Source organism: Centroberyx gerrardi, chromosome 20 (genome assembly GCF_048128805.1).
Source record: "Centroberyx gerrardi isolate f3 chromosome 20, fCenGer3.hap1.cur.20231027, whole genome shotgun sequence".
NCBI lineage: Eukaryota > Metazoa > Chordata > Actinopteri > Beryciformes > Berycidae > Centroberyx > Centroberyx gerrardi.
The window spans coordinates 3202084-3229762 of NC_136016.1; the positions used below are offsets into that span (position 1 = coordinate 3202084).

Below are 27679 nucleotides of genomic sequence, written 5' to 3' on the forward strand. Positions count from 1 at the left end.
AAACACCTGAGAAAGATTGTTCTCCAGGGTTGTTTTAAGTAGTAACATGGAAAAGAGAAGCATAAATGGCAATCTGCTATTTCCACACAAAGTCTTTATGAGGTAAATTCATAACAGTAAGAAGTGTTAAATTGATGTAAGTTATATGAAGATTGGGCTTTTTAAGGCATAAATGAATGTGTTTCTGAAAATGTCACTGATTTCAGTTCATATTGGTAGTTGTTTGCCTTATGAAGATCACCTGCTGGAGTTCATAGCTTACCCAACTTGTTCTTTACCACTGCATCCCTGGGTGTGTGGTATACTTTATAAAAAGCCTCTACCTAGCCAGAGTGCCAGACTGTTTCTGTATTCAACAAGTATACGTCGTTTGCTCACTGCCAAAAGAAACCGTCTGAAACCGAGACAAACTGGCACTTATGCAATGGTCCAAGAACACTACATTCTTCCACGCTTCCCAGCTTCCCCTCCCCCCAACATTCATTCAGCCATCCCTTCACTGGTCCATCCATCCAGACCATCAGTCCTTGATATTGTAGTTTCTGATCTTGCTGACCCTGCCAGGGCCTCCGGGCTTGCCTGTCTTGGCTGGGTGTGAGGTCATCCTAGTGGGTTTCCTCCTCTCTTGGGCCTGGTTTTGGGTCTGGATGTGAGCCCTGACACCCTGCACCCTCACATGGACTCCAGCACCGCTGGGCTCAGCCAAGTCCCTCGTGCTCAGCTCCCCTTCACCTTTAGGTGCAGACAGGAGAGATGAATCATTTATGTTCCCTGCTCCATTACAATCACGTGATACAGATAACAGAGCTTAGGCTGCTGCAGCCTTTCAGATAATTGAGTTAAAGTAGTAATCCATGACTTTTTCATATAAATAAATGTCTGTTTTGCTACTCTCTTTCACTGATTGATATAACAATACTGATTCAACCTATATCTAATTCATGAAAGCTTTTACATTGTCTGTTCTAAACAGCCGGTGTCTGGTAGCTCTTTCCTGGGAAAAATCCTCTGGTGCACAGGAAGTGATGCGTTTTACGTTTCCAGTTTATTTGGAATAAATAGAAGAAGACCTGGGTAGTTAGCATGAGCAGTGATAGCCACCATGGCTGAACAGACAAAGAAAAGAGAAACTCAAACTGCATCAACAGAAACTCCAAGGAAAAAGACGTCACAGTAGTAGCTTTCTTTTTTTACCTCTGATTAGTAGTTAATGTTAATAATTAAGTTATTGATAGCATAGGTATCTAACAGTGCTGACATGCTGATTCTGGACTAACTGTGGGTTCTATCTGAAGAAATTAATGCTCCAATATGAAAAACCAAATCGCACTAACCAGGACTCCATAGAGCATCAGAGACAAGAACAACTATGAGACGTGTTCCCAAGCTGCAGGGAACATTTCACATGTACAAATTTATTTTCACAAAGTGTCTCTCCCAGACGTCAAGACATCATAGGAAATGTCCGGAGAACATCTTCAGCACACGTGTCTTGCGTCTGGCGTGACACCCCAAAGTCTACCTTTCCTTCTTGCCAATGTCTACCATCATTTGGAAATGCTTGGCAGTGGCGTCTGTGGAGCAACGCTTACTCTCTCAAGCTCATCAAAGTAATTGGTGCAATGCCGGGTGACCTTGTGGTTTGGCTACAGAGTTGCTGTGACTGACTAAGGCAGGGCAGGCGCACATGAACAGTCAGCACTTACCTCATGCTTCCCTACAGGTAAAATGTGCCAGGAACGAAGTCACGCTGCCAAACATTCCTAACTTACGCAAAAGCAGTAAACACATTTTCAGACTTCATGTACGACGTAATTGTACAATAGTTCCTTGCTTACGATGAAATAAAAAGAACGGTATCTAATCTTTACTTATACAACTGTGTTATATCTGTAATAAAATCATCCACGGAATCAAATTCAGTGATTCCAACTGTACCGAAGCCTTTGGTACAATTGTCCCAAAGTACCAAAGGTTTGTCCAGTTTCACAATTATGTGATATGATGGTGATCACTGCTTCTCAGCCTGATCTGGCAGCTGGACAGGCCGGTTGAGAAACTGTTCCCTGGATGGCTGACAGAACCCGCAGCCTCTGTAATCCCATGAACAAGGCCACGCATTGGGCAACCTCCCTCCCTCATATCTGTCCTTCCTATCACTGACCCAAACATTGCAACTGCAACACTGCAAGTCTTTACTCTTTATGCTGGTGCTGGGTGGCACTGGACATACTGTCCCCACTGGCCCCAGCATGCTAGACTATGCCCAATAGTATGATGAACTACCAATTGCTGACACACTCACTATGCACCCTATTCGTATGGGACTGGTATTATGCGGGGATCTCATGTAATTAATGTTCTCGCGTTTTTGATAAGTTCATTCTCTCCAAGAAAACCTAGAACAACTTTCTCCGCAAGGACACAATTATCGATTTGGCATTCTTGGATTTGATAATCACCTCATGAAATTTGCTGAAATCACCGGTTTCCCCCGGATATACTTGTAGGGTCAAAAAGGTCAAGACTTTGTCACTTTCTGATTTAGCAAAGTACTTGAAGTTTGCGCCAAAAATGCATTCAAAACCTCGCTCTGTAGATTCTGCTACTGCCTTAATTTCTCATGACAGAAGGAAGATACAAGTCACCCGTCTAGAAGAGGAAGAAAAAGAAGAAAAAATTGCGCACCAAAAACTAATTTCGTCTGCAATTACCGAAAGGTCAATTTGCACAGGAGTACTATTATCAAGGTCTCTCTGTTTGTACTAAAATATGATAGGTAACGTGCTTGAATTTTTACATTACAAATGACAGACATGGCACATGGTTAAAATCACAGACGATCTCTGCAATTATTACAAAGTACTGGACGTTGGCAAGTAAGGGAAGTCCTGTGCGAACAGGACTTTTGACACTCAAACACTGTTTATGGCCTCTATATGGCACTTTCTTGAAATCTCACCACCATGCCAAAGTCATGAAAGAGTTAACTCTGCTTTCAAAAGGATTAAAACTGAATATCATCATGCAGGCAGGTAGAGGCAACCGGACAGGTTCTTTGCTATAAATACTATAAATGAAACACATTGGGGTATGAAAATGGTTGCAACTTTTAAAGTCACTGAGCAACAAAGCAAGACTAGTACTGCTACATGCTTATAAGCTGAAAAAAGCTTTTCTTTGTTGTATTTTTGCATTTGCTTGGTTCAGGTCCACATGGCCGAATTACAGCAAACCAGGAATTGTAAACAAAGGCACACAGACTTGTTTACTGGACAGCGTTTTGGTAACCTGTCATCCCGCCAGGTCAAGAGATTTTGGCGATCGAGTGGAGTCAAAACAAATTTACTTTCTCTGGTGTTCAGTTTACCTGGTGGCATTTCACCACATCTTGACGCCAAGTTTGCCCTTGGTTCATTTTGTTATGCTAGGCTTTCCAAGCATGAATAACTGCTCGCTATTGGATGTCAAAATCTGTCTCCTGATACCCTTAAACCCTTGCGTTTTGGGGTGGATTCCTGTAGTTGGTTCTGATTGCGTTCTCACTCCTAACAAACCGCATCACAGTTCTCTTGTTAGAGGACTGAGACTCACATTTTCAGGCGTCTCAGTGTGGTTATTTGGTGCAACCCAAGTTTGAGTGGCATTGCTCTCACCTGGCCAAATGAACCGAATTAAGGAAATGCTCCTGGTGCGAACATGCCCTTAGTGTCCCATGGTTTACATGCTGTTTTAGAAGCTTTTCTATTAAAAATTCTGGGGGAAACACTGAATCCTTGTCATTTTTCGGGCATGGCATAAACCTATTGAATATCGGCACAAAATATCTGCAGATTCAATCCAAAAATACCGGTATGGGTCTTCAAAAACCCACATTGGTCCAACCTTAGTTTGCGCTGCCTCTCCAGTTACCTTCAGTGAGTATTGATGGACTGAGGCCTCGGTCCAGCATCTTCCACACCTCCCTCAGCGACCCCTCCGACGCCACCGACGACAGCAGGGGTCCGGACGGGCTGGAGGGGGGCCGCGACCCCACATCCAGACGCAGTGAGCTCTGCGATTGGCTGTGCGGAGGAGGAGTGTTCTCTTTGCTCCTTGGGCACTGAAGAAGAAGAGGAGGAAGAGGAAGAGAGCAGGAGAGGACTGAGAGGTGAGGAAGTTCCTTTGGTGCTTTACTTATTTACTGGGTGTGTGAAAAGCCTGGAATCATAGGGATAGGTAACACCGGATATTTTTTTCTTGTTGCACTTGTTTTTTTTCCTACACACCCTAATAGTCAATTACAGTTTGCTTCATCAGATTTCAATTCAATATCAGGAGTGAACTGGGAGGCTTAGCTCTTGGAGCACTGGTGATCTTTTCAGATAATGCAGTATTTAGGACAGTGCTGTTACCTCAGGCCCGGCTGTGTCTTTGTGCCCCTGGCCCCAAGGGTTGGCAGCCCCGTTTGTGCCCCGACCTCCGCTGTCAGTCTCAGAGAGGAGTGGCTGAACCACAATGGAGGGCCCCTGCCTCTGAGCGTACTGCAGCTCCTAACGGCAGAAAGACATTACTGAACCCGCTGCGCCCTCTGCTGCTTGTACAGAGAAATGCACAACACCAGAATCACTCCTCTGTGGTCACCTGGACCTAAGCCAATGAAGTGTAGGGAAGTGGGAAGAAAGAGTGCAGAGGCGAGGGATGGATGAGAGGATATTGGGGAAGGCGAGTTAAGAGCAGTGACCTGGGAGGTGAGCTGGTACTGCAGCTGTTCCAGAGCAGACAGGCGGCCATGTTGGTCCCCTCGTTTCTCTGTGGATGAGTCCCTCTCTGGCTCCATTGACTCTGTTGGTCTGACAGGGGCCTGGGGGACTGAGGATGAATACAAAGTGAAGGTATGAGAAATTTAAAAGGGTGAGTGTTCGTTCATGCACAAGCACAAAAATAGCACAATATACAGGGGGCGGACAAAGTAAAAAAAGAAGCACCTAACAATACATGAATCAAGTCCGTAATAAGGAGTAGGGCCATTCTTTGCCTTCAGAACAGCTTCAGTCCTCCTTGGATTGCTGTCATCAAGTCCTGAACTGTACAGTTTTTGTTGAGACTGAGTCACAGAGGTGTTGGTTCAATTCTCTGGTCATTTTTCAGTCTGTAGTTTTGGGGTGTTTAACAACTATCCTGTTAAATGTCTGTTTATCTCTCAGTGAGCTTCCACCTGCCACCACTGTTCCTCTTTACTGATGCAGTTTGTCTGTGTTGATTTTCCAGACTGCTTTCCTTGCTATATGGTGGTCCTATTTGTCCTCTTTGGGTCTTGTTAGTTGGCTCATTTTGCTTTGAAAACTCACAGTCACAAGTTTTTTTAAAGCTGACACATACTGCTAATTGGCATTCAACTGTCTTTGTAATTGTAATAGTTACTTCAAAGTTAAAGTCCTTTTTTATGTGGTGTTTCCATTATTTTGTCCACTCCCTCTATATCGTGTGTGTGTGTGTGTGTGTGTGTGTGTGTGTGTGTGAACAGTATACAAGTGTATAGAGCGAGGGATGTTTATCTTCTCTCTGTGTGAACTCAGTGTAAACTCTCCTCTAATCCCCCCCCTCCCCAGTCCAGCAGGAATCAGGATCAGGTCAGCAGTGTGGAACAGCAACACACCACAATAGAGAGGAGATCCCTCACTTCCTGTCTATGTCAACGCTGCCCGGCCAATCACAACACAGCTGCACTTCCTGTTTGTACTGTTCAGAACTCCAACAAAACAAGCTCCATTTTGGAGCCCATTCTTATAAACTTGCTTTCGATAACAATTCTTAGATTAATTATTCTTTGTTTTTATTGATTGACTATTGATTTCTTTTTGACTAATCTTTATGTAATGATTTTCATGTAGTATATTGTTATGCTCTAAATGCGCTCTGTTTTTGAAAAGATGCAAAACAAATAAAGTTGATTACTTTTATACCTTGACAGCTAGTTGCATAGATAGCACAGACAGACAGATAACAGTTCAGACTAATTTATCAAAATAGATCCATAGGTAGATGACAGAATGATCTGAAAATGTTCTTTGCCAGGACAATTCTGAGACGAAAGGTATGATGCAAAGGTTTACTGAGGAGGATGAATCTTACATTCCAATTTAATTAAAGGTGCATTAAGTAAGATAAAGTGACCTTTATCTGTATGGTATAATTAGTACTTCATGCTTTCTAATGTAGTGACTCAGTGTTTGTGTGTGTTGGTCATTGTACCCTGTAGTCCAGCAGTGGTGATCTGGGCACGCAGGCGGTTGCCCATCTCTATCAGCTGCTGCTTTTCCCTGCTCAGACGGGCGATACAGCGAGCCGCCTGCTTCAGCTTGGCCTGCAGGAGAGGTGCGTTGGGTTTACTGCCCTGCACGTCCCCCGGCACACCGGCAGACTTCAGGCCCAAGGCCAGCTGCTGCCGCCGGAGATGCAGGTTCTCCTCCTGGAGCTGTCGCACCATCTCACTCTGGGGGGGAGATAAGATCAAACTTTAGAAAAAATAATATGAAACTAGAAGGGCACTCCGAGAGCGCAGACCTCCGCCAAGGTTCGTGCTATTATTGCTTGTTCGTGAGTTGGATCCGGATCCGCTCCAAAATTGAATGGGTTCTTCCTTGGCCCATGCTACACCCTTCCACGAAGTTTCATGAAAATCGGGCCAGTAGTTTTTCCGTAATCCTGCTAACAGACAAACAAACAAACAAACGGCACCGAAAACATAACCTCCTTGGCGGAGGTAAAAATAGAATAGAAGTTAGAATACAGCAAATGGGGGGTACTAAACACAACGTAGTCGATGATTCTAATGTGTGAAGAAGATATTGAGTAGAAATGTATGTACAAAAAGTGTCTAGTAGACTTGTGATGTATAAAAAAACACTATTCCCCTTATCAAATATATTCAATTTACAGATGCAAATAACAAATGTGGGCATATGGAGAGAAAGAGTGAGATAAAGCAACAAGAGACACTTGAACACTTGAATGAAATGAAATGAAAACATGAAGATATCAACAGAAACTTCATATCAACAGAGACACCACTGACATGTTTTCTGCTTACCTGTTCACACACAATGGGCTCCCGCCTGCTAGCAATGTCCAACTTCAGCGCAGAAACCTGCAGGTACAACAATACAATGAAATAATGTTATTTGTGTAGCTGACTTGTAGTCGCAGTTAATTATTAAGACTGGAATCCATGCACAGTATTTTCCGTAAATTTCCGTATGATGAGCATTAATGTATTTCCAGTTGTTTCTGTCAGTGCAGTATGTGCTTCTATGTCTGTATATGATATAAGCTATGTTTGGTACATTCAAACTAATAATCATTAATTAATAAGCTGATCTGTACTGTGGGACTGCACACAATCTGGACGTTGAGGCTCTGTGTGACAATAGAGTTCGTTACCTGGTTGCCGAGGGCAACGGTCTCCAAGTTGTTCAGCACATTTCCTTTCTGATACTCCTCCTTCTCTCGCCTCACTTCCTCCAGCTCCATCTCTACCGTGGCCAAACGCTGACGAAGACCCGCCTCCTCAGACGCCCACTTCCTCCTCTGATTGGCCAGTTCCAGACGTAGCTCCTCCCCTTCCACCTGCTTGGCATGGCACTGAGGCAGTAGAGGAGATGGGAAGGGGAACGGAAGGATGAGAGAGGGAGTTAAAAATAATTAATGGGGTACAAATTCAGCAGTTATTACATTACTTGACAATTTATTACATTTACCAATACAGAGGATGTGATGTTACAATCCAGGCCAAGCACTAACAGGTTTTATTACATTTCTGACCCATTTAAAGGGACATTTTACTATATTTTGACCTATTATTACATTATCAGTTGCTTCCATGCCTTCGGTTACAAAATGATTGCATGACAGTGAAGCCCATTATGTGTTATTTATTATGAGTTATTTTTAGACCATTGCTTACAAAGTAGCTCTGTTTATCAGGATAGAATCACCTGTGGTTTTGAGATATTGACTGATGGATTTCAGGTAGCACATTTTTCCCCAAATGGATATGTAGCATTTTGGAATGAGGCTCTTCAATTCTACCTTACAATAAGGGATGTCAGAGTCAACTAGTCAGGTCTGCCAGGTAAAAATAGTTGATTAATTTCCATCAGTACCTGTTGTGTGAGGCTGGCGAGGGCAGACTCCAGATGTGCCACTCTGACCTCCTGCTTCTTCAAAGCAGCGGTGTTGCCAACTTTCTCCATACGCAGCCCGCCTGATGAACCGTCACATACACAACAGACTCAGGAGAAAGACAACTGAAGCCCCAGGTATCATCAGCAGTCATCTATGTACCCGACTACATGTGATACATACAACAGTGACATCAAGTGGTGTAATCGCTGATTTAAAAAGGGTAAAAGCTATGCAATTCCCCATCACTAAAAATTAAAATTTATTTTATTGTAAGCTAGCTAAAATTGTAGTTAGGCTCTTCATCAGTGATCTCATTTCATGTTGCCGATGTAAACCATGCTGTATTCGTTCCTCTGGGTCCTCCAGCTATTTTACAGAAGACTTTCCACCTAGTAAGTTGTAAATTATGTCTATATTGGAACCATTTCATTTGGTGCAGCCGTTAACATTTTTAGTAATGTATAAATTTGGACTTACATCCGAACTAGCCTACATTTTAACTTAACTTTAACTGGTGCAACAGGCTGCTGTTCATTTCCCACTGCATGCTTTATGTGTATTGATAGGGGCACATGCATAGTAGGGTTGGATTCTTCTGGAATCTTTTGGATTCAATTTTCTGATATTTTGTGCTGATATTTTTGAAATTGTCCAATAGGGATCCTGTGTGAAAAGAATCAGCATGAAGAAGAGTTAAGAAGTTTCTATCCGTTGGTTTTCTGAAAATAGAAGTATGTAGATCGCCAGTCTCCATTTTGACAATATTCAAATCAAGGAAGTATATATCAGATAGACTGGCGGAACATAAACAAGCTATTAAAACTGGTAACGATTTACATGCTATGGCTAGAAATTTCAAGGAGTTCCATGGTTGTGATCCCTTCGCCCTTAAAGCAGTTGGTATTGATCACATCGATAAGAAAGGGAGATAGACTTCGTTCTCTTAATCAAAGGGAGAATTTTTGGATTTTTAAGTTGAGGGCTACTGTCTATCCTGGCCTCAAGTGAGGATTTTGCATTCTTATAATAACCTGTATATGGGATTTTCTTATATTGTGTCTCTTTAGGTTTGGTTGCTGTTTATAGTCTAGGAATGGAAAGATCATGCTGGATTTGCTATTTCTTATGTGATTGTTTCATTATCGGCAATGTGGCTGTGCTTTGTCATTTTTTTGTTATGTTATGTCTTTATTGTTGGACACACCCACTGCTACCTGAGCTTATTTAAGTTGATTGTTTGGCAGCTGTATGGCTTTGACACCCTGAAGAAGGCCCTACAGCCGAAACATGTTGCTGTTTTTAATGCTTCTATGATGTAATAAAGTTTTTTATCATCATAACCATCATATCAGAGTGGAGAATGACTGATATCTGGTTTTGAATAACAGGCCAATATCGGCCCCATATATCAGCAAACTGATATATCGTCTATCCTAGTCTATACTTTGCATATATAATTTTTGGTGATAAGTGACCATCATCAGTCTTTCCTACCAATAGTTTCGTTGAGTGATCGGATGTGGTTCTGCAGGTATGCGTTGTCCGGAGCCACGGGGGCCAGGGCTTCAGCGGGTTTGTTTGTGGCTGCGGCCAGGTTGAGGGGTTCCGCGGCGCCCTCTAGCTGCCCCTCCAGGTGCCTGCACCGAGCCTTCAGCAGCGACACCTCCTGCTCCAGAGCCTGGGTGTATTCTGGAGTAACTGGAGTTACAAGACAAACAGGTAAGTCAGACCAACACCTCAGCAACTGTAACATTCAAATACCATGCTGAACACAAAAGAGTCAGTGGCAAATTTAAGTTTTATCGGGCAATGTGCCATGTTAGCTAGTTGCCTGAAGCTGATACGGTGGTGATATATTTCTAGCTGCACAGCTCTTCATGTTACCAATATATCACATTCTCTGGGCAAGCATCATTCCCATGGGCAGTTAGCCAAAGCGGTGTCATGTTTACCATTTAGAAGTAAACTAACACATCGCTGAAAGGTTACAAGGCTTCCCCTGGGACTGCACGTGCGGGATAGATACTAGGAATTCCTACAGCTGTCATCTATTCTATAAAAAAAAAAAAAGTTACCTAAATATAGCTTTCCATGGTGTAATGGCCATAAACACACATATTATAGTAGTGATGAATATACTTTGCCAGTGGAAATTGCTACCAGAGGCATAGATCAGAAGCAAGGATTAAAAAAATGTGGTTAGCTGGACTGGGATCTTGGCTAATGAGAGCCAATTAACAGGGTTACAGAGGCACAGCCAGAAATCAGTAGCTTTTTGTTTCTGCCATGATTTTATGGTTATTATATCGAGAGACAAATGAAGAAACCTGCATACAGCTAAAACATCAAAGAAGACAAAAAGTGGCAGAAAATGCTTTCATGGCATTTATTAATCCAAGCTCTGCTGCACAAAACAGTGCAAAAAGTGCAAACACCAGAAAACAAATACTTTGATATCAGATCTTCATCTGTGTCTTGGCACTTTGCACTTTTTTGTGGAGTAGAGCATGGATTAATAAATGCCATGAAAGGATATTCTGCCTATTTTTTTTTGCCTTTTTGGTGTTTAGTAGTATGCGGGTGTGCTCCTTTTTGCTCTTTACACTAATTGGAACTAATGTATCTGCTTCCAACTGAAGTGCAGGACTTTCATCTAGGCAAAAGTTTCCTCTATTATTTGCTGTTTATTATATCTTAAAAGTGAAAGTGAAGAAAGTCTAATGCAAGGGGTTTTCATTTCAGACCCCAAGGCAATAAAAACTAGAAAATTTCAAAAGGGTGCGCAGACTTTTTGATATCAACTGTATGTTTACATTCAAAGTATACAAACTCAAGGAGGCAGTACATAACAGCGGGTACAGGAATCATGCTTGTGCAGAAGAGTGTTGTCCACACCTGCTGGGCTGGTTTTAGAGGAGTTGCCAGCGGGCTGGGCTGGTGGTCCAGTAGCCACCTGTGTGCTGGTAGTAGGGGTGGTGGAGGAGGTCACAGGGCCGCCTGGAGGCTGGGTCGGAGGTTGGGGTTGGGGATGGGGTGGGAGCCGGCTGAGACCCTCCATGTCCTTCCTCATCTGGGCCACCACGGCCCTCAGGCTACTGCTCTGCTGCTGCAGACGACGGATCTCCTCCGATGCCAGATCACTCACGTTTGGTGTGAAACCCTGCGGGTGGATGTAAAGTAAGATATTGCATATATCTCTCCATTTGTTTTACAATGTGTCACTTATGTCATGCTGTATATACTGTATTTCATTTCTTTGTGTATTTTCATATTGTACATAGGAAGTGGACAAAATGTCCTAGGAGTTGATTCTGATTCTAATTGTGGGACTTGGGGGGACGCCTCAATTCCTATAGCTTAAAAATAATAATAATAATGAACAAAATAAATCAACCAACTGAGCTACACAGGACCAAACACAAACGCAATCCTGAACATTGACTCAAACACTGTCAGATACAGCTCATGCAGTGTCCTCTTTTGATCACTAGATGGCGTTAAAAGTCTGAACCGTGGCACTTTGTGTACTTGCGCTACCTTGAGTACAAGTATACAGTATCAGTTTATAGTTGTCCAAGGATGGGTACATACAGAATAACAGAAAACTAACATTCACCCCAGCATCTGTAAACTGAAAAATCAATGCTCATACTCTGCTCCTTCCAACAGGAACGGTGCAGGAGGTTGTGACCTTTTCATGAAGCTGTAAACACCTGATGTATGGTTCTTATCCGAAAGCTTTAACATACCTCCATAACAATTTGCCATAACACATTCCTCAATACAACGTATTAACACAATATCCCAACTTGAATCAGCAGTGGAGTTGCACTTGCTTGGGGCAACAAACGCTGTTCAGTCGTTCAAGAGCACATTCTGTCCCAGTGTTGTTTTTAGTCCTACGGTGACATTAGGGGTGACATGACATACACACGTGTGACACACACACACAGAAAGTTTAAGGGTGAGACGGAGCATCAAAATACAAAAGGACCTTGACATTCAAGTCTAACATCCTCATGTATTTGTATCTATTAATGCAAATGAGGTTTAGTGGTTTTTGGAATTATTTGAGGTAGCCCAGCATTGAAAGGACCTCGAGGTGTTTTTCATCCCGGTGCCATGGAGGAGCCACAGAGGCTGGCATGTTAAGGCTGGCACCAAGCCAAGCTGAAAGGCCATCATACCTCTCTGGATGCTCGAGGAAAAGGCCAACGCCTAAAACAGGATGGCACCGAACCGTACGCTCTCTGGAAGAACTTAATATCAGCTGGTATGGGAAATACAAAACTCCCACGTGATATGATGTGTGTGTGTGTGCGTGTGTGTATGTGTGTGTTAGAGTTTACATTAGTCTTTAATTGACAGTTAAAAATGATGGAAGTCCAGCAAATCAAAAGTCTGCTCAACATTCTGGCTCCAGTGCAACCCTATGATCCCCATCTTCTGTTAAGTGCATTTGGAAAAACGGTATTTGCAGACATTTTTTTCTCTCAGACAGCTACAACAAGGACTGTGGGCATGGCACATGTGCTCCCCACTACTGGGAGCAAGTAACCCCCCCGCCAAGGAAGAAAATGTCATTCCAAAGCTGGTTTTGCTACTCGAGGGAAGACAATCTGCATTGGCTGAAGTAACAATTTAGTGTTAACATCTTACCAGGCAGACTGGCAGACTAAGGGATTAGGAGAGGTTGAAAGGTGAGAAAAGACAGCGGTTCAGGTCTGAGTTGCAAACATAAGTTGCCCCAGTCAATCCGTAGCATACCCTGCATAGCTATTTATATGGAAAACCTGTCCAGGGAACAGCTCTTGGTAGTGTGAGCATGAATGTCAGTGATTTGAATCGTATAGAGATGCTGAAAGCATTGAACTGGCCCATCTTATATATGTCAAGAAGTCACAACAGCTTGATACAAACATTTCATCTTCCCTATGCAATGTCTCATCTTCCCTATGCAACGCCCTTCACAGATCCATACTCGCTCATTCAAATGAAATCTTCTCTGCCACTTGGAAACTGTGTATATAAATGTATATAAATGTATATGAACTGTTCTTTTCTCGTTTGTTAATGTTGTTTTTCCATCTCAGAAAAGTTCTGGTTTCCACTCCAGCAGCGCTTGTTGTGGAGAATAACTGGAATATGGTATATCCCTGTAAAATGACCCATTTGTAAATTTCCCTGATATTCCCTGACTTCTCATCTGTGCCAAGAACAGATAGAGAGGAAAGAGAGGGTTGGTTCCATGACACTGGATTTACTGTTGAAACATTTTAAAATCCCCAATAACATTCCAGCACTTAGTTTCACCCATCAGATCCCGTGAACAGACCATGCTATTTTACCTCCAACACTGGGTTGGCATCCCTGATGACACTTTTAAATGGTTTGAATCTCACTCGGCTGAAAGAACTTTCTCTGTTGTGGTAGAGAATGCCTCATCCTCCTCGGCTCATCTTTCATGTGGGGTCTCACTTTACATGCTTGCCCAAGGTCATTATTTGTAAGCATAACATTTCTTTCCATTGCTACGCAGATGACACCCAGCTCTATGTTCCGATAAAACCTAGTAACTCCAGCAGCTTAACCCGCCTTAAGGCTTGCCTCTCAAACATTAAGTGCTGGATGTCCCATAGCTTCCCTCAGTTAAATGAAAACAAATCTGAGATTGTACTGTTTGGTCCACCTAATCCTTTTTAACTGCTACAGGGTAGCAGGGCGTTCGACTTTTAACCAAATCTAGGATCGTATCACGGTCATTTTAGCCTCCCTACACTGGCTGCCAGTTAGTTTCAGAACTGATTTTTTTTTAGGTTTTACTGAAAACATTTAAGCCACTGCATGGTCTGGCCCCCAGCTGCATATCAGACCTTTTAATTCCTTATGTGCCGGTGCGAGGCCTCAGATCCTCAGGGAGGACGCTCCAGGCTGTTTCAAAGGCTAAAGACAAAAGGTGACTGGCCTTTTGCAGTCAGAAACAACCTTCCCTAAAGAGCTCAGACTAGCTGTCTAATCTGTTTTATCTTTTAAATCTCTTCTTAAAAACTACTTCTATGAACAGGTCTTTTTGTACATGCTGATTTTAGAATTTCTTCTTTCATTGTATTGTTTAATTTTGTATTCTGTGTTTCTTTCTAGCACCTGTGTTTCGTATTTCTTTTCTATTTTATTTTGTTTAAATTTTATCTACCTTGATTTCAACTGTACTTTGCACTTTCCGACTTTACATGTCGTGATTAAAAGGCACAGCGCAAAAGCAATTGTGGATGCAACTGACAGCACCAGTGCAAGGTATTTACTAAAGTAGCGCACGCAAATGAACAGAGGCGCAGATAATTAATTTACCAGCGCGTGAAAAGGCCCTCATGGGCAGCATAACAAACAAAATGAATGCAGTTGGGCACCAGAAGTTGGATTTAGTAGAGGTTAAAAAGCACTGGCATGATATGAGGAGGTGAGCAAAAACGCATGACATAAATAAAGCCTCTGCACAAGCTACCGGTGGTGTTCCCACTTAAGAAGAGCCTTAACTCCCTTGGAGGAGCAAGTACAGGAGATCCTGACAAGTGTGGGAGGGATGGAGACCTTGTGAAGGTACGGTTAAATACAGCTAGAGAAGCTGCACACACCTTTTCTATGTCGTGACAATTATTACGCATAAACGTTTTAGCTGAATTGCTTTCATCAAGGCAATGTCGCTGAGACACTGGTTCATAATAAGTGTCAGCAAAGAGAGAAGAGGGTGCAACTTTTCCTTTTTGTAAGTTCATCATACTAATTTAAACTTAATTGGAATTGATATTGGAGCCAGTGCCAGAGACAGAGTCGGGGTCATGGCCAGCCTCGGTGGAGCCATTCTGTGCGCAAAGTGATAAGTCATGCTTTACCTAGGTCTTAAATTCCTTGCGCAATCAACAAATGATAAAGCCCACTGGCTCTTGATAAATCACGTCTGCTGCCAATATCCATAAATCCCTCCCTTATCCTTTATTTTGCGCCTCAGCCTTGGAACACCCATAAATGCATATGCATTTAGACCAAAGCGCAAAAACGGCACACCCAGATCAACCCATGATTTCTAGTGCAAATCCCATGTCTTACTAGATCAGATAACAAGGTTTTTGCGCCTGCAATTCGATTTGCACTGGTACAAATCTTCAGTAGATCCAGCACTTTGCCTTTTCTTATACTGTAAAGCACTTTGTAACATTTGAAATGCCACTATTGGTAACTGTAAAACAGGAAGGGCAGGGCGACATTAACAGGTCTGCAGGAGAGCAGCATCACATTGCAGTTACAGACTTCGACTCAGACAATTTCCTCTTGCAGGCCTTTGTGGTGAGAACCTTTCCCAGCACGTGTACAAAGCAACAACATTGAGGTTGGTAATCTGTGAAAATAATTGAAAATGCCTACTGAAGTAAAAATTTGTCACACGTGTGCTCCTTTTTTCAAATTTATAGGTAGTATAAATGGATCTTTGGGGCTGTATGCCACTAAACTGGAAGCATTGGAGAGGCCCGTCTTGCGAAATACCTGCTTCCTCTTTAAAACCAGACAAGTCACTACCAGATGTTGTAACATTAGTAAGGAAATGCAGAGGGAGGAGTGACGCATGAACAACCAGGAACACACACATCGCCTAAGTCCTAGTTATCCTGTGCTGTTTACACAAACTGGGGGCAGTATAAGGTCAAAAATAAGAGTTTATGTGCGTGTGTGTGTGTGTGTGTGTGTGTGCATGTGGGTGAAAACAAGAAAGAGCATGCCTGGCTGTCAGTGGTCCACAGGCTCTATTTAGACTATTTAAAGACCAACTAAATGTTGAAGATTAATGAGCTGCTGGGAAGGATTCGGTATCGGTCAAGCAGGAACTTTCCCCTCCAACTCACCCTTCACCCTCCTTCACCCGCCATGGGGGGGATTCCAGCTGGTTTGGAAATAGCTGTGTTAACAGCAGTCGTTGCTTTGGTTAACAGGTTAACACATCTGAGTGGTCTTTAAAAACCGTAACGCAGCCTTCCATCCTTTCTTTAGTTAGTCGACGGGCTGAGATGATTAGCTTGGTTGTGATTAGTTTTCATGGAGAGTGTCAAGTCTATGTGTTCTCACCTGTAGTGCCTGGTCTCTCTCCACTGTAACAGAACGCAGTAACACAGTCAAGTCCTGCAGCTCTCTGTCTCGCTCCCTCAGCTCCGCCTTGGCCTGACAGACAGCAACAAAAAGCTGTATTATCATCTCTTAAATTACTAGCCAGGGCCTTCAAAAGAGCACAGAGATAAAGGCCGTTTTCAAACCTATAGTCTGTTTGTTTTGTGGTTGCTTTGGTCCGAATCAAGGGTGAATTGTTACTTTGTTGCGTTTAGATGTAGATTCAGTTGCTTTAACACAGCAACATTTCATACAAACCACAATTTATCGACAAAAACCACATTGGAACAGTCATTTCCTTCACTGGTCAGAAATTTGGTGCAGGAAAGGACTTTGTTTTCCGGGGTAAACCAACATGGAGCAACAGCATCATCAGCGTTTGTGAATAGTCAAACTCTTAATAACAACAAACTCTTAATATTCTGCCTGTTGTGGTCCTCATGTATAACAGGATTATCCCACCGTTTATGGAATGAATTCTGAATAAATAATTAATACCTTTCCGCTTAATTTCTTGCATTTACAATTCAGTTTGTAGAAACGGGGGATTCTGCTGACACTTCTGCAAGTTAAACAACAATGAACATTGTTTTCCTATAAAACAAGTTCCTGTGATATTAAATGTTTAATCCATAATACAGTGCTTCCTATAGTTGGGCAGGGGACCACGGTTGGATCATGCTCTCAAGAAACAAGAAACCCCCCTCTTAACAAGGTCTCTGTCTGACTGCAGTTTTCTTATATGGACAAACGCACCCAATAGAGGAGGAAATCGGATGCATTGAGCCTCTCACACTGCTCACAAACAGTCAGAAGCAACCCGTCAAGTTGCTTGCAGTGTGATCGCACAGTTATCGCTTATTCTCATCCTGGCTTTCAACAGAGAGATTTAGTGTCCCAAGGTCTAAATTCTGTATCAAATTTGAAGAATTGCAAGCAGCATTTCCAGGGGCCAAGCACGTAGTGCATCAAGGAGAGTAGGCTACATTGCATTCAGGTACACTGAGACATTTTTGCCAATAAATATATTTACTTTTTTAGACTCAAATCAAGAAATCTGGTAATAGAAAAAGAACAAATAAAAGAAAAATGATTAATTGATTCAGCAATTTTGAACATGATCAAAGTGTTGCAGAAATATGGCCAACTTCTTGTTTCTGTGTCATTGCCGCCAACTTCATTTGCACGTAGCAGCCAAACGGTTTGGAGTATCAAAATTCTTTTGAATAGCCATAATAAAGGCATCCAAAAAATGCTTCCTGTCGCATATGAAGATTGGATCAACTTTGTAGAAGAAGATGCAAAAAACATGTTTTTGACAAAATATAGCGGCTGAATTAATTGACAGAAATTTATCAGATTAGACTGGTTGGACTTGTTTTGACCCAAGGAACTCAGGGACAAAAGAAATTTGTGCCGACGCACCTTCAGTGCTTGGCCCCCTAAGTATTGGTAATGGCATCGGCCTTCAAAAACCCATATTGGTCGAACCCAACTGTGCCCTATAAATAAACATAAAGCGTGCAGTGGGGTGTGTGTATGTACAGTATGATGTGTGATGGGCTGACCTGGTCTCTAGCCTGGGTCAGGCCTTGTATGAGCTGCTCACTGGCCAGGTAGTGTTCAGCCTTGGTGCCCTCACAGCGTCTTTGCCACTCCAGCTCCAACTGGACTCGCCTTTGCTCTAAAGCCTTCTCTCTGTCCAAACCTGCACTCAGCTGCTGCTTGTATCTAGGACCACGCATACATTTCATAACATCATTAGGCCATTTGCTACATTTTCCAAACAAATCCCCCCCAAACTCCTGCTGAAGTCCATTTCCATCACCATAACCTCTCCACCTCTCTGTCTACGTCCTTCTGAGGCTGTAATCACAAGCAGACTTTTTTTAGTACTAAAGTGATTTTTTAACTTTCACTATACTGAGGAGTGACTCTTTTAAACTGTCACTCCCCATATTTCATCCTAGATGGAAAACTCATCTCCTAAGTACCTCACATCCCTCTCAAATGAATGATTTCCCCTCTCAACTCACTCTACTTACTCTCCAAAATAAAATAAAAAATCGTTCTTTAGCTCTTATTCTATTTCTTGTTGAAGCACTTTGGTCTTATTTGATTGTTCTTTTCCTTTTCCTTTCTCCATCTCCTCCTTCTTCCCTCCTCCATCTCCTCCCTCCTCACCTCTCCATCTCCTCCCTGCTCCTCTCCAGCTCAATCCTGAGTTTGGCCTCTCTCTCCTGCAGGGCCAGCATTTCCGTATCCTTGGCAACAGTCTCCTTGGAGGCCTGGCTGATGTACTTGTCCCAGCCAATCCGTGTTGTCTCCACCTCTGTGTGAAGCCTTAGAAAACACACAGAGGGTCTCAAGTCAAATGGTTACATAATCACAGCTCGCAGCTGCTGGCACCTGCCCACACACATAATCAATTGCCAGCCACACACACACACACACACACACACACACACACACACAGACAATGCCTTGGAGTAGTGCTTGAATAATACATGGTAAAAACATACCAGTACGGACAGAAATACATACAGTATACAAACTAAGGTTCAACAGATATGGGTTTTATATTTTTTGCTTTGCACCAGTGCAAATTGACTTGCGGGCGCAAAAACCTTGTTATCTGATCTACTAAGATTGGGGATTTGCAATAGAAATTATGGGTTGATCCAGGTTGGTCTATTTGCATATGCATTTGTGGGTGTTCCAAGGCTGAGGCGCAAAATAAAGGGAGGGATTTATAGATACTGGCAGCAGACGTGATTTATCAAGAGCCAGTGGGCTTTATCATTTGTTGATTGCGCAAGGAATTTAAGACCTAGGTAAAGCATGACTTATCACTTTGCGCACAGAATGGCTCCACCGAGGCTGGCCATGACCCCGACTCTGTCTATGGACCAGCTCCAATATAAAGTGACAGGTTTAAATGAGTATGATGACTTAAAAATGAAACTTTTAAGTGTTAGGTGTGTGTGGCTTCTCCAGCTATACTGTACCCTCTCACACCTGTCACCTGCATGTCAGGCTTTCTTGCACTTGCTCCTCCAAGGGAGTTAAGGCTCTTCTCCACCGGGAACACCACCAGTAGTGCGCGCAGAGGTTATATTTGTGGCATGCCTTTTGGTTCATCTCCTCATATCATACCAGTGCTTTTGCACTTCTGGTGCCCAAATGAAGTCACTTTATTTGTTAAGTCGTACCAGAGTGCCTTTTCACGTGCTGGTAAATCATCTCTTCTTTTGGCCATCATTAAGTTGCAACAAACAGGCTATTGTGCGCATTGTTTGGCAATTATATTTGATCTGATTCTGATCTGATCTGATTTTTAATAAAAGGGCAGTATTGGCAAACGCATGCATTGCATTCTTGTGCTCTCTTCCTTTCTCTTCCTCATCCTTCATCCAGTCTCTCCCTCACCTCTGTACAGTCTTGTCTCTCTGTTCCACTGCTTCCCGCTGGTCTTTCTGCGCCCGGCGCGCCTGTGCAGCCATAACCTCCATATCCTCCTGCAGCTTCACCATGTGTTTCTCAGCCTTCTGCAGCTGCTGGGTGTGGGCCTGCCGCTGAGCCTCCAGCCGGGCGTCGCGCTCCCTCAGAGCCCGGTCCAGATCCTCGTGTCTAGACAAAAACATCGTCTAGAAACTATTTCACACATGAGGCCGTCCTCCAGCTCTCTTGAGATCATACCCACCAGCTTTACGCTCTCTGGACAAGAGCTATCTGTCCTCTGGTTGTCTCCCTGATTATTTTAAGACAGCTAGTGATCAGCCTCTTCTAAAAAAAAACTTGGTATTGATCCTTCTGCTCTCAGCAACTATAGACCCATTTCGAAATTACCCTTAATTTCTGAAATAGAGGAGAAGGCCGTATCAAGGCAACTTCTAGAAGTGCTGGACAACTGGACAATAATAACATATTTGAAAAAATTCTGTACTTTTGATTACGATATGTGCAGTTTTGACTGAATTAAAGCGTCTCGTCCTCTATGTTTTTTTGGGGCATTTTCGCCTTTATTACATAGTTTACAGTAGGCAGAGAATTGAGAATTGAAAAAATGCGATTCCATGCAGCTTTTTGCTGTTCACACTGATTAGAAAACATCAGATATGAGGGAAAAAAATCTGACTTGGGACACTTCCAGCTAAGATGGCGTATCAAGCCATCAACTGACTGACTGATAAAGCAGTTTGTGTTATGAATAACTCACTTTTTAATATGGTTATCCTCCTCCTTCTTCAATTTGGTCTCCATCCTTTTCAGCTTGTCCTCAAGCTCCTTTATCCTGAGAAAATAATGTGTATACCACAATCACAAACACATAAAACACATGTAGACACACACACACACACACACACACACACACACACACACACACGGCCGTACCTGTGGTCCTTGACAGCAGTGAGGTCTTTGATCTCCCAGGCTTTGTGTTGTAGCTGGGTTTGGACCTGTTGACAGAGCTCCTCAGAGGCCTTTAGAGCCTCTACAGCCTGGACCTGGGCCTGGGAGTGGACCTCCGTCTCTTTACACAGCAGCTTCACCTGGAGGAGGACACGCACACACACACACACACGGTAAAACAGGATATTAACAGTATTATGTTTATACAACTAGTTATGGGCGATGGGGAGATCAGACGTCAGCAAGGAAAAGCAGATGGTTAATCTATTTTGAACAAGGCTTAATAGCCAATAGTTTATCATAGTTTGTCATATTTGCGAGTCATTTGGATCCATGTATGACCTTTAGCCTTTATAATATGAATCCAAGTACAATGATATGTATAGTGGTAGAATAATAAATCCCAGTAATGTGAAAAAGGGAAACAGACAGAAGCCGAAAGGTATATATGAGATGTAAAGACACACTTCAAAATGACAGCAGCGAATTTTGCCTGTTCTGGCATATTTTATCGACAGCCACCACCTGGTTTTAGACACACACACACACACACACACACACACACACACACACACACACACACACACACACACACACACACACACACACACACACACACACACACACACACTCTCCTCACCTTGAGTTCATGAGACAGCACCACAGCTCGCATCTCATCCATTTTCAGGTTGAACTCGTGTTCCCGGAGTCTGAGCTCATTGTCAAAGTCTGCCGTCATCTCCTGGTGACGAGAGGGGAGTGGTTGGAGATTTAAAAGTGCTATGTGTAGCATTTTACCATCCATAACTCATTACTACATTAATTCTAAGACATTTCAGACAAATGGAGCTAAAGCTTTCCGTTTCTGGCAATAGAGGCTGTAAACGGAAGTTGCATTTTGTGTCATTGTGTATGCCACTGACTAGCATCTCCGCCATTTGGTCTGTAGTCCAACATCCCTATGGAAAATATGAATGAGCTTTTTCAAACAGCCAAAAATAAGGGCTGTGATGAATGGATAGCCATGAGATATACTACGTTTTGTTCCAGGGGTTTAAATACATCCACCAACATCAACTTTGTGAATTTTGATCTTTTAGTTACTTTTAATATTGCTTTTTGCTAACAAAATGCTTATCATTGAGGAAAGCGGACTACAATAGCAGTGACAAGTTTAGTTTATTGACTGTGTTGTACATTCAAATTAAGATTTTCATAGCGTTGCATTGAACAGTTATAGTTATTGTTCATATATATTTAGCTTATCACATCAAACCGCCAGATAGCCAGCTGACGGTTGTAGTCGTCTTTCCCAAACAATTAGCATTTTGCTAGCAACAATTGATACAAAAAGTAATTGATTCACAAAGGTGATGTTAGTTGACGTATTCTATTTCATGGAGTTTAGTTTCTACTAAATCCCATTCATATTTTCCATAAAGATTTTGGACTACACACCGAATGCCACAACTGCTAACTTTACAGTCTACAAAATTACGTGAGACTTCGGTTCTCTATGCAGATCGTGTAAGGAGTGAAAGGCTGATGGAAAAAACACTTCATGTTTATCCTCTTCAGTAAGGCCAAAGAGAAAACCTTTGACCAAACAAGCAAAATCCTCATTGCAACAGGAAGCAGTGGGAGTTATGGGAAATGTGGTCTTAATTTTGACAAAGCACTAACAATACCACTGGCATGAGACAGAAGCTACAATCCAACCCTTCATTTATTTACAGTAACTACCAAGGTGTCACAATTCATTTGACAAAATACTACACATAGCACCTTTAATCTGCCAACAAAACACATTCTACAGAAAAACAGAAGGAAACATCTTCCTTTTGGTCTGTGCTGATGGTGTGGAAATCACATTATCTATGACAGCATGGGTTCAAACCCTGACACGCTTCCATCTGCTGCCTCTAATATGTCCTCTCCTCATATTCCCATTTAAATTTTAGGCAGCTAATGCACTTATCTAGAGAATCACAGCAGAAAACATGTGGAGTACATCATAATTCTAAGGAAATTATTTCTTGTTATGTGACCAGCGTAGGTTGAGCGTGTCTGACATTCTGCAGCAGACAAACAGCAGATTCTCATCCCAGAGCCAACACTAGCAAACAAGATTCATCCCCTCCAATTCATCACTCAGCGTCAGTGCCTTCTCCCCTTACCTCACAGAGAGAGATGTGGAGACTGGACACACACATACACACACTCTTGTATATATACATGTGTCCACACAGTACATATGCCTTCACAGTGGGCTAATTGAATGTAATGGTCATTCGATCAGGTCAGACTGAGTGGTCTTTTGTCTGGGTTCGTTCTAAAGGTCTGCTGCTTATCCCCTATGAGTGTCTGGCGGCTTTACCAGTTATTTCAGGCCCTGCAGACTGGATGGCACTCCACGGTGGAAATGAGAGGGGTTGTGTAACACAAGAGGAAGAGGCAGAGCTCTTAACTGTGTGTTTGCCTTGTAGCATACCTGTCCATATATGTATATAGTGACTTTTTGTAGGTTAGAGAAATGAATATCTTCAATAGCCCAATCTGCCAGAGGTTTTATAATGTTTGGTCTTGAACCTGGGTCCTCTGGTTAAAGGGTGGACTCCCTACCAACCACTCCACCCTATCACCCCGCAGACAGTGTGTGTGTGTGTGTGTGTGTGTGTGTGCGTGTGTGTACCTGTCTCTGTAGGGCCAGCTCTCCTTCCACCTCTAGTATCCGGCGCTGCAGATCCCGTTTCATCCTCTCATACTCCTCCCTTTGCTTCTGAATGTCGCCAGCCATAGAGCTAACACACAAACACACACATCCATTAGAGTTATCATAACATATCAACTGGTTGAGAAAGAAAGCTCAGTCTTGAGTCGCACACACACCTGGATTCTACATGCCCTGTCTGCAGAGACTTGCACTTGCACCTATGTTAAATCATAAAAAAGACTTCAACAACGACTGAATCATGCTAAATTTCACATGTGAAAGCCAAATTGCAATATGCCTGAAGAACTGATATGGCTAAAAATAGTGTACACCACTGTTGCAGCGAGCCTTGATGAGTCACAACAGGGCTAAATGTAGCGTGGCATGTCATGTATGCAACAGTAGAGCCTCATGATTATCTGTTAATAATGAAAACACATTGCTATCCATGCATGATAATCGCATTGTCGTCTTGTTTTGACTACAATGTGATTTATTACAACGGAAGAGTTACAGCCACACTGGGAATCAATACATATATGTGTGTGTGTGTGTGTGTTCCAGACTCACCCCTGCAGCTCCTCCAGCTGCAGCCTGTGCTGAGCGGCTCGGTGTTGGCTGACCCTCAGCTCCTCCTCCCTCTCCTTGGCCTCCCTGGCTCTCAGCGCCTCCAGCTTGGCTACCTGGATACGAAGCTGGCTCAGCTCCTCCTGTCTGCAAATGGCGGCAGTAATTCAGTATTAGTCAAACAGGACAGTCGCTGTGCCTGCCGCGGCTATTACTGGTCTGTGTGCTGTGTCTGGACTCTGGATTTACAATGGGCATTAGCGAGGTGAAATCTGGTTCCACAAAGTCGCCCTGCCTGCCTCTTATGAAGACAGGGCTTCAATCTGTGTTTATGTGATGACAAAAAATATACTACAAATTGAAATTAACAAAAGAACTGAAAATGAAATGATTTCTTCTGGCTTACAGCAACAGTCTGCATGTATACTCACTTTTTTCTATACAGTACATAGATGTTTTTCTGTAGACCTATCAATATTAACACAGCGCACACTTTGCACATCCTGTGTATATATGCTGACATATGTTTGTATTTTTCTATTCATACTGCATATATTTTCAGATTTTCCATATACAGTATGTTCACATGGTGCATATTTTTCATTCATTTTCTCTGTCTCACTGTCTACCGCTGTTATTTTGCACACCCTCCACATATGCTGTAATTCATATTTTCTTACTTTTCATTCTTTTAGTTCCACATACATTCTAGTGTTGTAATTGTCAGTTACGCCCCCATTTGCTCTATTCTTATTGATATCCTAAGTTTTTCCTCTTCCTATTACTTGCTGCTGCAACAACAACATTAGTTCCATGTAATCGAATCTAAAAGTCATATGAAACTACACATCTTCTGTGTGTTGGCAGTGAAGGAGGTCAGATGAAGTTCCCCACCTGTTGCTCTCTACAGTCAGCGCCCTGGCGGCCACGGCATCGTATCTCTCCAGCTCTCTGTCTCTCCCCTCCAGGACCGCCAAGTTGAATCGGAAATCCTCCCTCAGCTGCTGGAAGCGTTGCCTGAAGAACGCGCCGTTACGAAGTTATCGTTTAATTATCACTATGCCCAAAGAGTAAGACATCAGCCCACTAAATATAGCCTGGTGTGCGTCATGTAGGACATCAGGAACCTGGACAGGAATTTGTCGAGGCAGGAAGAGGGGCATTCACAGCCGCTGCGTAAGAAATATTATCTAGAATAATGTTGCCATTGTTCTGTGGGAATGTCACAGGGGAACAACTTTTGGAACAACATGATAGCTCAAAGCAACGACTTGGAAGAGTTCACGTGTTTAAAAATTGTATGAAGCTGTCACGATGCCATGATGAAGGTTTTCTGTAGACTTTGGTTACTTCTGATCAGCTGTTCCACACTTAAGACACATGCACTTTGTGAGTGATACATTTGAGTTCAAGTCTGACAGCAAACCAAACATTGCAATGTCAAACACAAACCAAAAGTCCAACAAGTAGTTGTGTCCTGCCATGGCATTTTAAGGGTTGTGATTGGGAAATGACTTGCACAATGAAAATTTACCATTTTGTTGGTTTTGTTTAAAATTAATATCATTCCCTGCACTTTAGGGATGGGACGATGTATCGAAATTTAATATATCACAATACAAAAATTCACAATCTTTATTGTGGGGCAGAAAAATGAATCGTGATATTAGCTGCATTTTATTCTGCGGTAGTAATCACAAAAGAGACTTTTGGGCTTGACCATCACAGTTTCACAAGCTCTCCATCCAAATTATATTATTGTCACTTTGTAATTATTTAGTACATCATATCATGGTTGTATTGAATCGTGAACCCCATATTGCGTATCGAATCATACTGTGAGATAAGCATATCGTCCCATCCCTATTGCACTTAAATACAGGTATTTCCTTGTTGGAGTTTAAGATTATTTCCCACCTTAAAGCTGAGGTGAACTATAGGTACTGAACTGTTCAAGTAGGTAGCTCATATTTACTGTCTGTCCCATGTGGTGTAAATGCAGCATAAGACTTGTAGATGTGGTACCTCAGGGAGGAGCGCTCGTCTTGGGCCTCTTTTAGGGAACTCTCCAGCTGCTGGACCCTGAGAGACTGGAGCTCCTTCCATTCCCTCTCTTTACTGGCCAGCTGAGCCTCCAGGTCTCCCAGTACACCGTCCACATCTGCCTGCATGGTGAAACTGGGATACACCTAGGAGCTAGTACAATACAGGCAAGAAATGCCTCATGAGGTTTTCTGTAGGAATACTAACAACGCACTGGCTCTGTGATTGTGTGAACTACTGGTGCAAACAAGCAAAAACACTCCCTAGTTAGTTAAACATGAGATATGGGATGGACACACAAACTGATCATACCTTATCATCCACCAAAAAGAATTTCACTTGTTTGGGTTTCAGTGGAGAGTTTTAGTGTCCCATGGTCTAAATGCTGTTTCAGAGGCTTTTCCACCCTGACAAGAATTAAATACTGATGAGACCACTGACACTTTGTCAATTGGTTGGCATAGAAATTGTCAAATTCACAGCCTATTCAAAGTACCAGCTAGGGTCTTCTGATAAATTCGGCACATATATAAGCCACCAAGCAGCACTTTATTTTAAGAAAATCTCAACTTTTAGAATTGGTTCACTCTGCTCCATAGTTCAAACAGTTGAAATGTTATGCTACTTTTATTGCTGCCTGGTGTATTGGATATATGCCGAATTGAAGAGTAGCTCCTAACGATTCGTAATAAGTCTTACGTCATGCTCTACGGGGTTTGTGCGTTTACCGATAAGCAAGACAGCATTGAATTGAAAATTAGGCCTATTTGAATTGAGTTTGGCAGACATTGCTTATCAGCTGGCTAGTGTTTCATCACTAACGCTAGCTTGGTTAACTTAACTAATGCAAAATGAGAGCCTCTAAATCCTTCAGCTCGTTACTCTTCATATACTTCACACCTAGTTAACAATGAACTTAGCTAGCAAATAGATAACTGTTTATTTAAACCAGTTAATGCCGCAAGTTTGCTCAATTTGACGTTACAAACTTTTGCTCCCGCTCTTCCGTGGTGTAAACGGTTCCCATGGAAATCGTCCGTCTGCAAAAATGTCCGTCAGGTACAATGATTTAAAAAGGTTCCGGGTCCTATTACACAATCTCACTCAGCTGAAATTGTGTGAAATTCTTGTGATTTGTACTTTCTTCTATTTCAGATAATCATTTCAGGACATTCATGAGGATCAAAGTCATTGTAAGACGTGTGTGTGTGTGTGTGTGTGTGTGTGTGTGTGTGTGTGTGTGTGTGAGAGAGAGAAATTCTTGTGATTTGTACTTTGTTCTATTTTGATTAATATTTTGATAATGATTTCAGGAAATTCATGAGGATCTAAATCATTGTAATGGTGATTACAAATCATTGTTGTAGCCTAATCATTGTGTGTGTTGTGTGTGTGTGTGTGTGTGTGTGTGTGAGAGAGAGAGAGAGAGAGAGAGAGAGAGAGAGAGAGAGAGAGAGAGAGAGAGAGAGTTCAGATTGTGTCCATTAGAAAGTTATGGGATATGAGCGGGTTTGTAAGTTTTGGTGCCAAATGATTGGCTATTAGATACAGGTACTTTACGTTAATGAGATAAGTAAAGGTGCCCTCTGCCTATAGGGAGGCTGTTTCGGGGCAGTAGGTGAG

The 27679-nt window shown here is 42.5% G+C and overlaps 1 protein-coding gene across 1 annotated transcript; it reads right to left on the reverse strand.

Annotated features, from left to right (window-relative positions):
• Positions 1-27079, reverse strand: ccdc57 (coiled-coil domain containing 57). The gene is made up of 23 exons (XM_078290857.1): positions 27046-27079; positions 26039-26209; positions 24908-25030; positions 24017-24160; positions 23426-23534; positions 21374-21475; positions 20716-20873; positions 20540-20614; positions 19750-19950; positions 18505-18663; positions 17889-18051; positions 16282-16374; positions 11062-11326; positions 10178-10201; positions 9661-9864; positions 8145-8245; positions 7423-7623; positions 7073-7129; positions 6235-6475; positions 4724-4851; positions 4395-4532; positions 3913-4102; positions 1-732 (listed from the first exon to the last, which is right to left on the reverse strand). Exons 2-23 carry the CDS (start codon positions 26182-26184, stop codon positions 521-523), a joined length of 3234 nt encoding a protein of 1077 aa, XP_078146983.1. The 5' UTR covers positions 26185-26209; positions 27046-27079; the 3' UTR covers positions 1-520.
• Positions 27080-27679: the final 600 nt, after the last annotated feature.

What these genes read in the sequence shown, in the direction of transcription:
- ccdc57 (XM_078290857.1), bottom strand. Translation starts at nt 26,184, where the DNA reads ATGCAGGCAGATGTGGACGGTGTACTGGGAGACCTGGAGGCTCAGCTG. An exon ending in TGACCCAGGCTAGAGACCAG is followed by an intron (nt 16,375 to 17,888) that starts GTCAGCCCATCA and finishes GCTGTCTGTCAG; the next exon opens with GCCAAGGCGGAGCTGAGGGA. An exon ending in TCGCCAGCCTCACACAACAG is followed by an intron (nt 7,624 to 8,144) that starts GTACTGATGGAA and finishes CTACTGCCTCAG; the next exon opens with TGCCATGCCAAGCAGGTGGA.